Genomic DNA, 12,562 nt, shown 5'->3' with positions numbered 1-12,562 from the left:
CGTGTCCTTGTGTGTCCAGTGGTTTTTAGGCAACAACAAAAATGTAAAGGGAACTTTGGCGATTAATGTTAGTGCAGGATAGTGAATGCAGGTGGCACAAATTTGACAAAAATGGCCTCCCCTAAGCACAGCATTACCTGGGGCTTTTAGAACACCCGAATATTGCCCAGTGTTCAGAGGCCAATAGGGTACAGCAAGTGACCTGTAAATATACGCCTGTCCAATCTGTACATTCTTGCACTGTGCAAGCCAGCCGAGCACCCAGGGCACAGGAAATGGGCAGCACCATTTGCCAGTGAGTGGCAAGGAGAGGGGGTAAAGAAAAAGTAGTGCTGTAAAACAAAACATATGGCTAATGATGAAAGGATCCATGTAGCAGGGGCTGCCACCAGGGCAGGAACAAAACAGCAACAAGGCAGGAGAAATGTACACTATTCACCAAAAACAGCAATAGATTTTGTAAAGGCAGACCAATGAAAACACAGTGAGCGTGTCAAAGCCGCCAGAGGGATTACTGTATATAAAGGGAGTAACCCATATATGCCACCTGACCTGGGTCAATGAGTACAGTATCAAAAAGTGTGGTCGCGGCAGCAAACAAAACTTTTCATACAATTATAGTAGCACAAAAACACAATACAAATTTAAATGTGGTTTAAATCCACTTCCGTGACTTTGTATTGTTCAAGAATATCTGATGCAATTCAATTCAAAGCATTTACAGATAGGAGCTATACAATTGCTCATTGAAACAAAAGTGCAATATTTTACAGTTCATCAGGACTGGGGGAGCACTTGTGGAAAGGACGGGGGAGGAAATCCACTGTGTCACTAAACATGTTGTACTGTAGTAAGCTCTTCATTTATTAGGAAATGGTCAGAAGCTGACTGGTAAGGAACATATACGTGTTTCCTAGAATGAGGATGGGGTCATATCAACGGCAAAGCTGCACCACGGTCCGCTTGCAGGTGCTGGGAAAATCCCTTCATGCCTCTTCTGCCAGTCTCGTCTCAAGTATAGGGACATATACTTGAGGTGGATTTCCTCCCCTGTCCTTTCCAAAAGTGCTCCCCAAATCCTGATGAAGACCCCACCTCAAGGACCACTACCTGTCCTGACTTAAGGGGTCGAAACTTTGACAACATTCGAGATACAAACTCTAGTAACACCACATAAAATCAATTCTGGGTCCTGTTGAGTTATGTATTACATTGGGAACATTTAACCATGTATGGAAACGTATACAACAAACTACGTTGATGGATATATGTCATTATTACCTTTCCTTGTCCCCCACCTACACTTGGACACTCCATCCCCATTCCTTTTCCTACCTCACCCAGAGCATTGTAAAATATTGCATTTTTTTTTCAATGAGCAATTGTATAGCTCCTATCTGTAAATGCTTTGAATTGAATTGCATTAGATATCCTTAAACAATACAAAGTCACGGAAGTGGATTTAGACCACATTTAAATTTGTGTTGTGCCCAGAGGGATTACAGCATGCCTCACAGAGCAGTGCAAGTACGCTACCTCAAGGATTGACCTAAAAAATTACAAGTAAAAGGAAGGTTCCCTGGGGATGTGCGACCTTTTGGTTCCTATCTGTACAAATTGTTGGCAATGAGATGAATCATTGCAGGACTGTGTCAAGAGACAACCATGCTTATTCCCAGTGTCTGAATCAGTGCTTGATGGGTGAGTGTTTGCTGCATAAAGTTTGAGAAAGATTGAGAGGCAGGGGTCATTTCTGTCATTCAAAAGGAAGGCATTGTCAAGTAGCTGTCTTAATGCTACAGCATGGTCTGAAGCTAAATTGGTTGTCATACTTCAGATTGCTCTTGTTGTTCTGCTTGTGAAAGTGGAGACTGATTTCTAAATGAGTTTCTTACATGAAGGAGAGGTGGCTGATGGGGTGGATGTTGGCATGGTTGTCGATATCTAAGGTAGGTTTTCTGAGAAGGGATAGTATCTGCCCAGTCCTGAGGGGAGCTTTGGGGGCATCTAGGAATGTTAGTTGGCTGAGGGATGAATTGACAAGGTTGTGCGAACACCAGTGAAGGATGTAGATCCCATTGCAGATTTCAGTTTGAATAACAGGGACAATAAAAATCTACAAGTAAATAATGAGGATCTAGGTGAAATACAAAACTGAAAGGGACTATACATCAAATGAAAATGGACCATTTGAATGGGCACATACACCTGGGCAAGTAGGACAGCTGTGTGAGAAAATACTTGAAAATATATTGCCTATGTTCTTTGTTTAAGAAAATGTATCATATCCTTCCAAGGGGATGAAATGTCGATTGTTGCAGAAAGCCAAATAGGTAAGAATCTGTTTAGTGTAGAGAATAAGACAGAAGCTCCCTCTGGAATGAGAAATAAGAATGACAACTTGAGGAAACAGCTCATGGCTGAGCCTTATCACTTCAGAGCAATGGGATACTCCGCTATGGCCTAGTAAAAGAAGACTCTGTAAACACAGTAAGGACATAGCTGGAAAATCTCAAGAACTATTCAAGTCACATAAACAGTAGTTGTTGCCATTCTCCAACTAGTCAATCCATGGACAAAGTTTGGCTTCTGTTCTCTACTTCTTTCAGGCATGCTACCATTGTGCTCTTGTGTACTTAGAAAATGCACTACAAAATATCAAAACAATGAAACAAGCGACTAAAACACCCCGATTTCAATATGAAAAGCCAAGTACAGAAATAATCTCTGTTGTCAGAGCAGAATGTTGTTAAGGGCCAACAGTAAAAATTAAACCCTATCTAATAATGCATTTTAAATGTGCATTATCTATCCCTCAATTGTGGGCACATTTTAAAATGCTAGTGGCAATTTAATGAATGTGGTTGGTAGAAATGCCTGTTATATTATAACAGATTGTCCTGGCACTTTTATGCTCATTGGAATCTGATTAGCTATACTGTTCTCAACATTTTATGTTCTAGTTAATGATTATGTTTGCTAATTTATGCTGAACTGTTGAATACATCACACCAGATGACTTAATGTGTTTCTGTACAGATTCCCGTTTCCCTGTTAAAGTTTTCATTAATGACACACTGAAGTTTTGTTGCAAAGCTAACAAAAGATAAATATGGACAACCATACAAATGTGATCAATATCGTGCTGTTGGGATTTCCCATTGGTGCGGATCTTCGGATATTCTTCTTCTTCATAGTCCTGTCTATTTACATTCTCACTCTGACAGCCAACATCACCATAATTACTCTTGTAAAGTTAGAACAATGTCTTCAAACTCCAATGTACTTTCTGCTCTCTCACCTGTCCATCATTGACATCTTTTACTCATCAACCATTGTACCAAAGATGCTATCCACGCTTCTCCAAAAGAATAGCATCTCTTTGGTTGGCTGCTTCACTCAGCAATACTTCTATGTTAGCTTGGGTACCACTGAGTTCTTTCTTCTGGGTGTGATGGCTGTTGACCGTTACTTTGCCATTTGCAACCCACTGCGTTACACCACCATCATGAATGAGAAAATTTGCCTCCAGGCTACGGCTGCCTCCTGGTTGGTTGCATTCCTATCTATGCTTTTTGTGGTGATTTTTTTATCTAAACTCCCCTTTTGTACTCCCTACATAATTGATCACTTTTTCTGTGATTTAGCACCATTACTAAAACTTTCGTGCATTGATCCACACACGATGGAGTATGTAGTTTTCATCTATTGTTGCTGCGCCATCTTGCCTTCCTTCCTAGCAACCATAGTTTCCTACGTCTTCATTGTCTCAACTATTCTAAGGACCCCATCCCAGAAGGGAAGAAAGAAGGCCTTCTCCACCTGTGCTTCCCACTTTACAGTAGTAGTGATCTTGTATGGAACAGTGATCTTCATATATGTAAGGCCAGCACATGGACACTCTATTGCGATCAACAAATTCATTGGCGTCTTCAATACAGTAGTTACACCTCTTCTAAATCCACTTATTTACTGTCTAAGGAATAAAGACGTGAAAGTAGCCATGAGAAAGCAATTTCGTAGGACTCTATTGAAAAACAAATTGGCACAATGAATTCAATGTGTTCTAGTGCTACAAGGAATGGTCAAGCCCACCAACTGGCCAAAGAATTTTTCCACTATTACAATGTGTTTATTAACCATAACCTTTAAAGCCCTCTGTGTGCAGTAGAATTCAGAAGATGGTGTAGATGTGGACATGCATTAATTATATTTCAACACTCAATGGCTCCACACGGAACACTCTATGGTTGGCTTGTTGTAGGATGTAGAAAATCCACTACTCTTTGTTAATTGTTTCTGAGCAAAAATGCAATGAAGGCTGTCATCAAGACCATGGTTACTTAGCAAATGTCCTCACAAACATTCAGAGTTTTTCTTTGTCTGATTAAAAAATTAGAACGCCAAAGTCCAGATTAGGACGAGTATCAATTAGCAAAATACATGCAGTGTTTTTAAAAAAAATATATATATGTTGGTTTTGCAATATGACTTTTAATGCTCACAAAATGTATAGAAAATATGTCAAGCCAGAGAGACAATATTCCATTTGCTATTATCTGTCGGACCAAATATTTTACACGAAGAGCATATCAGTGGGAGATGTAGAGAGATTTTTTCAGTTTCATTTTCTTATACTAACCTGGACTACATGCTTCGAATAAGGTAGTCTGATAGAAAGAGCGGCTTGACACTGTAGCAGGCAAACCCTAAATTAACCTGTGCCACCCTCTCATAGCTTGGCACACAGCAGTCATACTTAACTTAATAGCATTGTGTTAAGCACCTCAAACAGTAAAACTGTGAAAACACCACAAAAAAAGATTCCACACCAGGTTAGAAAAGTAGAACTTAATTTAATAAAGAAAACAAGATAAAAATACAAAATTCCAATAAGTAGTACTTGAAATATGATTTTTAAAAGATTAAACTGTCAAAAAAGTGCTTAGAAGCAGTAAGCGCTTATTTGGGATATTTGGTTGCTCCAGAACGGGACAAAGTCAACAGTTCAGATTGACCTCGATGGAGTGTGGGCCAAAAACAGGGACCCAGTGAGGAACGCTGAACAAAAATACCTTCATCCTGGCTAAGTCAACGTCAAAGATGTGGGGTGCAGCCGAAGCAATGTATCAGTGTCAAACCATCCAGTGGTGGTGATACGCCAGTCCTGATCCGCACAGATGAGGGGATTTATCGGCTCCTATGAGTGAAGAGCTACGATGTGGAGATGCATCATCGTCGCCGAGGATGTTATTGACAGGGATTTGAAGACCTTGTGTCGGGAAGAGCGTTGCGGAGTGGTGGCTCCAAAGGTAATTCATAGGGGCCAAACCACACAGAAGAGACTATGAACCAGTTCTGGTCCATGCAACAAGAGAGATGCACTCGTCATGTTCCATGCAACAGAGGCAATGTGCTTGTTCTTATTCACATAATGGTGGTGCCAGTTCGACAGAGGATGCATTCATTTTGTTGCAGCAAGAAACTCAGGCCCACCTCCAAGGGTCCAGGACAGGGATGGCAGCAATTGGCAGGGCAGACTTACAGATGGCACAGTCCAGGTGCAGAAGCAGGTAGGTTGGAAGTATTTTATGCCACTGAGATTTTAGATCTAGAGTCCGACCATCCAGCAAGCTAGCCCTTGAAGTCACTCTGGGTTCAAGTGAAGCAGGTCCAGTCCTTTTCACCCGGGCAGGGGAACAGAGTGGCAGTCATTCAGCAGCACAGCAGCCCTTCTTCCTGGCAGGGTCTTTATAGTTCCAGAAGTGTACTGACATGGTGGTGTCAGAGGTCTCGTACTTAAGTTGTGCCTTTGAAGTGGAGGAGACTTCGAAGACACATTTTTGCAGTGCACAGAGGTCCTCCTTCCTGCCCTTGTTGCCAGACTCAATTCAGGGGGTTTGCAGCCCTTTCTGTGGGGACAGGAAACAGCCCATTTAGGTGTATGTGAGGCTGGATCCAGCCCCTTCCTCCCATCCTGTCAGGATGGCCTATCAAGAGACACTTAAGCTCCCATTGTATGTGGATGCCAGGGGTATACACAAAGCCCGGTTTTCACACTCCCCAGATGTGTATCAGAGTCAGGCAGCAGGCACCATGTAGTGGAAAAAGGAATTTAAGAGTTTTTCACCACCAAGGCATGTAAACTTTAAAAGTACGTGCCCTACCTCCTAAATACTTTGCACCCTGCCTTCTGAGTTGTCTAGGACCTACCTTAGGGTTAGCTTATATGTATAAAAAGGGAAGTTTGGGGTCTAGCAAGAGGTTAATCTTATCTGGTCAACACACAGCTGGTCGTCTCCCTATCCCAACTAGACGACCACCCAGACAATTTGGCAAATTGCCTTACGAAAACCTATGGCTGGATGTGTGAATCTTCACTCAAATTAAACGGGTCGAAGACCGAAGTGATGATCATGGGAAAGCAATGGGTGACCATCCCCCCATCAGCCTGGCCAGACGTGTTCGGGGAAATTCCCACCCCGAAAAAAGAAATTAAGACCCTAGGAGTCTGGCTAGAACCCGAGCTATCAATGAAAACACAAGCGGCCAAAACTGCAGGAACCTGTTTTGGGCTTATGCGCACCACCCGCAAGATTCTTCCCCTACTCCCGCCCACCTCCAGAAAACTCCTAGTCCAAGGGCTAATACTGTCACGGCTGGACTACAGTAACATGGTTTACCTGGGTGCCCCTGAGGCCACCTTGGCTAAAATACAACGAACACAGAACGCTGCAGCCCGACTACTCATGAACCTTCCCTCCAGAGTGTCAGCTAAACCTGCCATCAAAGCCCTGCACTGGCTCCCGGTGCGTCAAAGGGTGGAATTCAAAGCCATGTGCACGGCCTACAAACTGATTAATGGAGCTGGCCCTCCGATTCTCAGCGACCTGGTAACTCCTTATATAGCTCCCAGATCCCTGCGGTCCGAGAATGAACATCTAGCCAACATCCCCAAATTCAAAAAGACACGCACTGGAGGCCGACGCTTCTCTGTGAAAGCTTCCACCGGATGGAACTCACTCCCCCGTACCCTCAGACTGGAACCCAGCTATCTTATTTTTAAAAAAAAATTGAAAACACTTCTATTTCCGAAATAACGTCCCCCCCTTTCTCTTCTTTTCTTCTTTTTTTCTCCTCCATCTCATCTGGATATCAAAATCATTACAGCGCGGGGATGCCTTCGGGTCACCAGGCGCTCTACAAGTCGTTAAAATAAATAAATAAATAAATAAAATGGCAGTGTAAACTGCACCCACAAGCTCTGTATTGGCAGGCGTGAGCTATGATGAGAAGGATAATTAAGTGGGTGGTACAATAAGAGCTGCAGGCCTACTAGTAGCATTTAATAGATAAGCCCAGTGCACATTGTAATGCACTCTACTAGGGACTTATAAGAAAATTAAACATGCGAAATGGGGATGAGACAATATTACCATGTTTTAGGGAGAGCCAAACGCAATTTAGCACTGAATAGTGGTGGTAAACCGTTTCCAGGTAAAGTCCATTCCCTGTAGGGACATGGACCACCTCCACAGTTTGGGATAGCCACCCCTCATCTGCATGTGCCATCTGAGGACCATGTGGTCTGTCTGAACCAAGAAGTCAGTCCAAAACAGCTATGGTATCCACTTCTTCAGGGTCCAGACCACAGCAAAAGTTTCTCTTTCAATGGCATTCCACCTCTGTTCCCATGTAAGTAGCCTCCTAATAATGAAGGTTACTGGTTGGTCTAGGCCCTCCTCATTTAGCTGTGCTAAGATTGCATCTATGCCATGCTCTGAAGCACACATTTGCATGATGGATTGCTTAGTGAAATCAGGTGCCTTGAGTACAGGTGCTATACAAATAGCTTCCTTGAGGGTATCAAAGGTTTACTGACAAGCCTCTTCCAAGAAGCGGCCCAGGTGTGTGATCTGGACAGTCAGCTCAGTTCAAGGGGCAACATTAGTGCCATAACCCCTAACAAATCGTCTTGTGGAGGAGTGTGGCTCAATGGTTACAGTGAATGTGCGTGGGGACTGCACTCGTGAAACCGATTTAGCCTGTTTGTACGGTATGTGTGCACGTTGGATTAGTGCCTGCACACTAACAATAACATAAATGTGGGGCCTGGTGCCAGAGGTGACCAGGACTCCAACGTGCACCAACAATATCAAATTATCCAATCAAACAATATATTACATGTTATAGTCACATATTTAATCGTTAATCATTGTATTTTTTCACCAATTGCATTCCATTTCAAAAGAATATCATAAATCAATGAAGTCCAGTACAAAATATATCAATAACACCAAATTACATGGCATCACAAATTGCATAAACCCAATGCATTTCGGGGCTTTGAGCCCCTTCGTCAGGGGTCTGTGTAAAAAAGAAGAAAGGAAAAGAGAGAAGGAAAACTGAGTTACTTCCGGTGCTTGGGAGGACGAATTATAACATATATGATGTTAAGCATTAATCTTACCGCAATTATAAACGTACTAACCCACTCTTGGATTCGATGAGTGACGTGGCGCGTGGCAGCGTGTGATCTAAAGAATGAGTGAGTATTGTAAGCAAACACAATGTTCTCTAAACCAAAAATGTTTATGAAAAACGCACAGTAGCGCTCGTTACCTGAATACCGGAGGTCGGGATAACTAAAAGTAAAATGGACAGACAGAGTGTATCACGTTTTAAGATAAGGGTAAACCAATCTCAAATTAAACAGTCCACATATAAGGTGACTAACGGTAAAGCTGAGCTCACCTGCTGGGTTAGTAATATAGCGTTTTAATCTGCGAAGTAAAGAGAGAAAGAAGGCTGATAAGCATTATGGGCAGTACATGCTTACGAGGAAGTATCCCTCAGCAGTGCTGGGACTGGCATTTACCTGATAGATTTCAATGTTCGTTTAGAAAGAAGTCAGTTTCACGAGCAGTTAGGCAGACAGTCACCGCGTTCTGTAAAAACAATAAGCTTTTTGAAAGCTTAGAAAACGTCAGCAGATTAAGTTTGCTGAATAACAGGGTCGGCGGCTTAAGGCGTGAATCGGCAGATATGTGAAGGCGGAACTCACCGCAAAGCTCGACCGGCTGGTCAAAAATGACCTCCACACCCGTGCTGGCGTAAACACAGCTAGTCCCTTTACCCTGCTGGTGACTCGTAAGAATTGAAAGCCGACAAGATCGAAAACGGACTATTACGTCCAAAAGAGAAGCGCCATTGCTAAATGCCTTTAAACATACTTTATGAATTAGTATGTACAGAGAGTCGGAGTTGCATATACTATCTTTGGACGCTTATAGCGTGTATCCTGCTGATCAAGAAAAATTGAAAAAAAGTAGAACAAAAGTGGAAAGAAACAGACATTGAATAATAAATATTTACATTGACTGCCTATTTACAATCTAATGCTGCGCAGCCCATTTATTAGTAGATCCTTAGTGTGAACGTCCTGCCTATTTACAATCTTGTGAAATTTTAATGAGTCATCATGATTGATTGTGTAGATCAGTATTATTGGGAATGAGTGTAGGGGAAATATTAATGGTATTGGTAACACCGTGGAATTGAGATCATGAGGGGTCCTGGTTTGTGGTGTTCATAAAAAACAAACCATTTCCATTTTATCGTTAAGCCCACCCGGGGACATTGTTCGCAATTTACGAATCCAAAAGGCCTCCCTCTGGAGGAGGATCCTGGCATTGTCATGACCCAAACGTTGCGGGATCAATTCAATTATTTGAAATCTTAGTTGTGCAAGCGTGTGCCTTGCGTCATTCCAGTGCTTTGCCAGCGGATATGTAAGGTTTTTGTTCCGTATCCGGCTTTTGTGCTCTGATAGTCGAATTTTTAGTTTTCTGCCCGTCTTACCGACGTACAGTAGACCACATGGACATTTAATCGAATACACCACATGTTCCGAGTTGCAGTTTGACGTGTGTCTCAATGGTATTTTCTCACCTGTTTGAGGGTGCAAGAGGGTGTTCCCAAGTATGGCATTATTGCAGTTCTTGCAATTAAAGCACTTCGTCGTGCCTTTGTATGTTTCATTTTGCTGTCTCCCGCTGTTCAATGACTTATTCAGTACCTCTTTGAAATTTTGGGCTCTTTTATATGCGAACAAGGGTTTGTCAGTGAATAATGTTCCAAAATCATTCTCTGTTTGAAGAATTTCCCATCTTTTCAATATGATCCTTTTTATGTCTCTAGAAGATGTTGAAAATTTAGACACAAAAACCATTCTTTGATTTGTTTTTTTAGATTTCTTCTGCAGGAGATCTTTTCGTGGGATTAGCTCAATCTTTCCTAGATGTGCTTCAAGCAATTTTCTGGGGTATCCCCTATCCAAGTACCTCTGTTTTTGTTCATCAAGACTTTTTTTGCATTGCACCTCGTCCGTTGATATTCGTTTTATCCTCATGAACTGCGAGATTGGGAGATTATTAATCAGGGAAGCCGGGTGGAAACTACTGTAAAGCAGAGCTGTGTTCTTATCTGTGGTTTTTTTGTACAAGCTTGTTTGGATAGAACCTTCTGTTGTTCGTACCATTACATCCAGGAATGGCAATGTTGTTTTGCTGATGCTGTGGGTAAATTGAATCCTCGGGTTTGCTAAATTCAGGGTTTTGATGTTTTCTTGTAATTCTGATGTTGACCGGTTCCAAATCAAGAAGACGTCATCTATGTAACGTTTGTAGTATACCAGCCCATCTTGCCAGGTCTTGTCTTCAAGGATGTAATCAAGTTCAAATTTCGCCATAAATACATTGGCGTAGATACATGCCCCAGGAAATCCCATGGCTGTTCCCGACAATTGGATGAAATAGTCATCAAACCATGTGAAATAACTGTTAGTTAAACAGAATTCAAGAAGTTGCATAATCATCAATTTCATCTCGACTGGCTTATCAATTCTCAATAGTGCCCACTCCATGGCTTCTAGACCTTGCTTATGCGGGATCGAAGTATATAATGACGTAACGTCAATTGTGCATAGTGTCCATTCCATGCAGTTGTCTGTTGAGATTGTTGAAAGACTTCTGAGGAAGTCAGAAGTGTCTTCCAGATATGTCGGCCATTCTCTGATGAAGGGCTGCATCTGAGCATCAATGAATATACCTGGGTTTTCGAAAATTGACGAGCAACCAGATACTATCGGTCGAAAAGGAGGATTTTCCAAACTTTTATGTACTTTCGGGAGAAAGTAAATTCTAGGTCTTCTTGGATACGTTTGTTGAAGAAAACGTCTAGTCGTGTTGTTAATCCATTCTTGTTCTTCTGCTTTCTCCAAAATCATGTCCAGTGTCTTAACAATTTCCAAAGTCGGGTCTTGTTCAAGTTTCGCATATGTATTTGTGTCTAACACATGCTCATTGCCCCGTTGAATGTAGTAATCCGAGTCCATTATCACCAGACCTCCTCCTTTGTCTGCCTTTTGGATCTTGATGGTGTTGTTTTTTGCCAGTGCATAAAGTGCGCTACGCTCTGCTCTAGTTAGGTTGTTAGATTTCCTTTTGTGGTGTATTTTGCTCAAATCAGCTTTAACTAAAGTCTCGAATGTATCCAATGTTTTATGCGAGACAGGTGCCAGAAAGTTACTCTTTGGTTTGAATTGAGTTACTGAGGTTTCCATGGTTTCAATCGGATTAAGGATTGTGAAGAAATGTTTGAGACGCAAAATTCTCATAAATTTGAAAAGTGCTACTTCAGTTTCAAGTTCATTTGTATGGTACGTACTAACAAATGACATGCCTTTATTTAACAGTTTTTCTTCAAACTCAGAGAGGGCGTACTTCGAAATGTTTATTACAAGGCTTTGGTTTGGCTCCTTAATCCTGTTTTTTTCGATGATTCCTTTTCTTTGTCCTTTTCCCTTTCCTCTTCGCGTCTTTTTTCGTTCATTTGCATTGATGGTGGATCCGGTGGCTTGGTTGTTGACTGGCCAGCTTCTAAAAAAGCATCAGATCCGGATGCTTGATCAGGTGTAGTAGATCTTTGTGAACTCGACGCTTGATGTTGTTGCACAGAGATTGGTTGCCTTGACGTGTTCGTGTCATTGTCGGACATTGCACTTTCATCGGATGAGGCTGCTGGTTGTTTCTTGCCAGTGTATCTTCTTTTGGCATAAAATTCAGCCCAAGTGTAGGTTTCATTGAGCTTGTAATCTATAGTATCCCTCTTAAACTTCCGTAACTTGGTTTCTTGAAGTTCCTTCCCATATTTATCCAGTCTTGCATCTATATCCTCTAAAATTTTTGACCATGGTTCCTCTTCTATCTTAGCTGAGAGCTCTTTTTTAACGTTAAAAATCTCTTCTTCCAAATCCTGTATGGTCTTTGCCAACTCCTCCACTAGCAACAATATTAAGTCCAACGAACATTTGTTCAAGATCTCGAACCATTTTTCCATAAATTTGGGATTGCTGTTTAGTCTGTAGAGCATGGGGCGTATTGCCAGTCGAAGACCCCTCGGGATCCGCTTAACTTGGTGATACTGTATCAAGGTAGATGCGTGTAGACGCTGGTTCAATTCACGCCTCACTAAATATTCAAGCTGCTTGAGCTGTTGTGTG

General features: G+C 41.9%; 1 protein-coding gene across 1 annotated transcript; it reads left to right on the top strand.

Annotated features, from left to right (window-relative positions):
* Positions 1 to 3,112: 3,112 nt before the first annotated feature.
* On the top strand, positions 3,113 to 4,054 carry LOC144752620 (olfactory receptor 6M1-like). The gene has a single exon (XM_078640500.1). The coding sequence runs from the start codon at positions 3,113 to 3,115 to the stop codon at positions 4,052 to 4,054; it is 942 nt and encodes a 313-aa protein (XP_078496626.1).
* The last annotated feature ends 8,508 nt before the right edge of the window (positions 4,055 to 12,562 follow it).

This window comes from Lissotriton helveticus, chromosome 5_1 (genome assembly GCF_964261635.1).
Source record: "Lissotriton helveticus chromosome 5_1, aLisHel1.1, whole genome shotgun sequence".
NCBI classification, from domain to species: Eukaryota; Metazoa; Chordata; class Amphibia; order Caudata; family Salamandridae; genus Lissotriton; species Lissotriton helveticus.
This window is presented reverse-complemented; position numbering and strand designations above follow the sequence as displayed.

Bases quoted from the DNA above. Each gene is read 5' to 3' on its own strand.
- LOC144752620 (XM_078640500.1), top strand. From the start codon at position 3,113: ATGGACAACCATACAAATGTGATCAATATCGTGCTGTTGGGATTTCCC.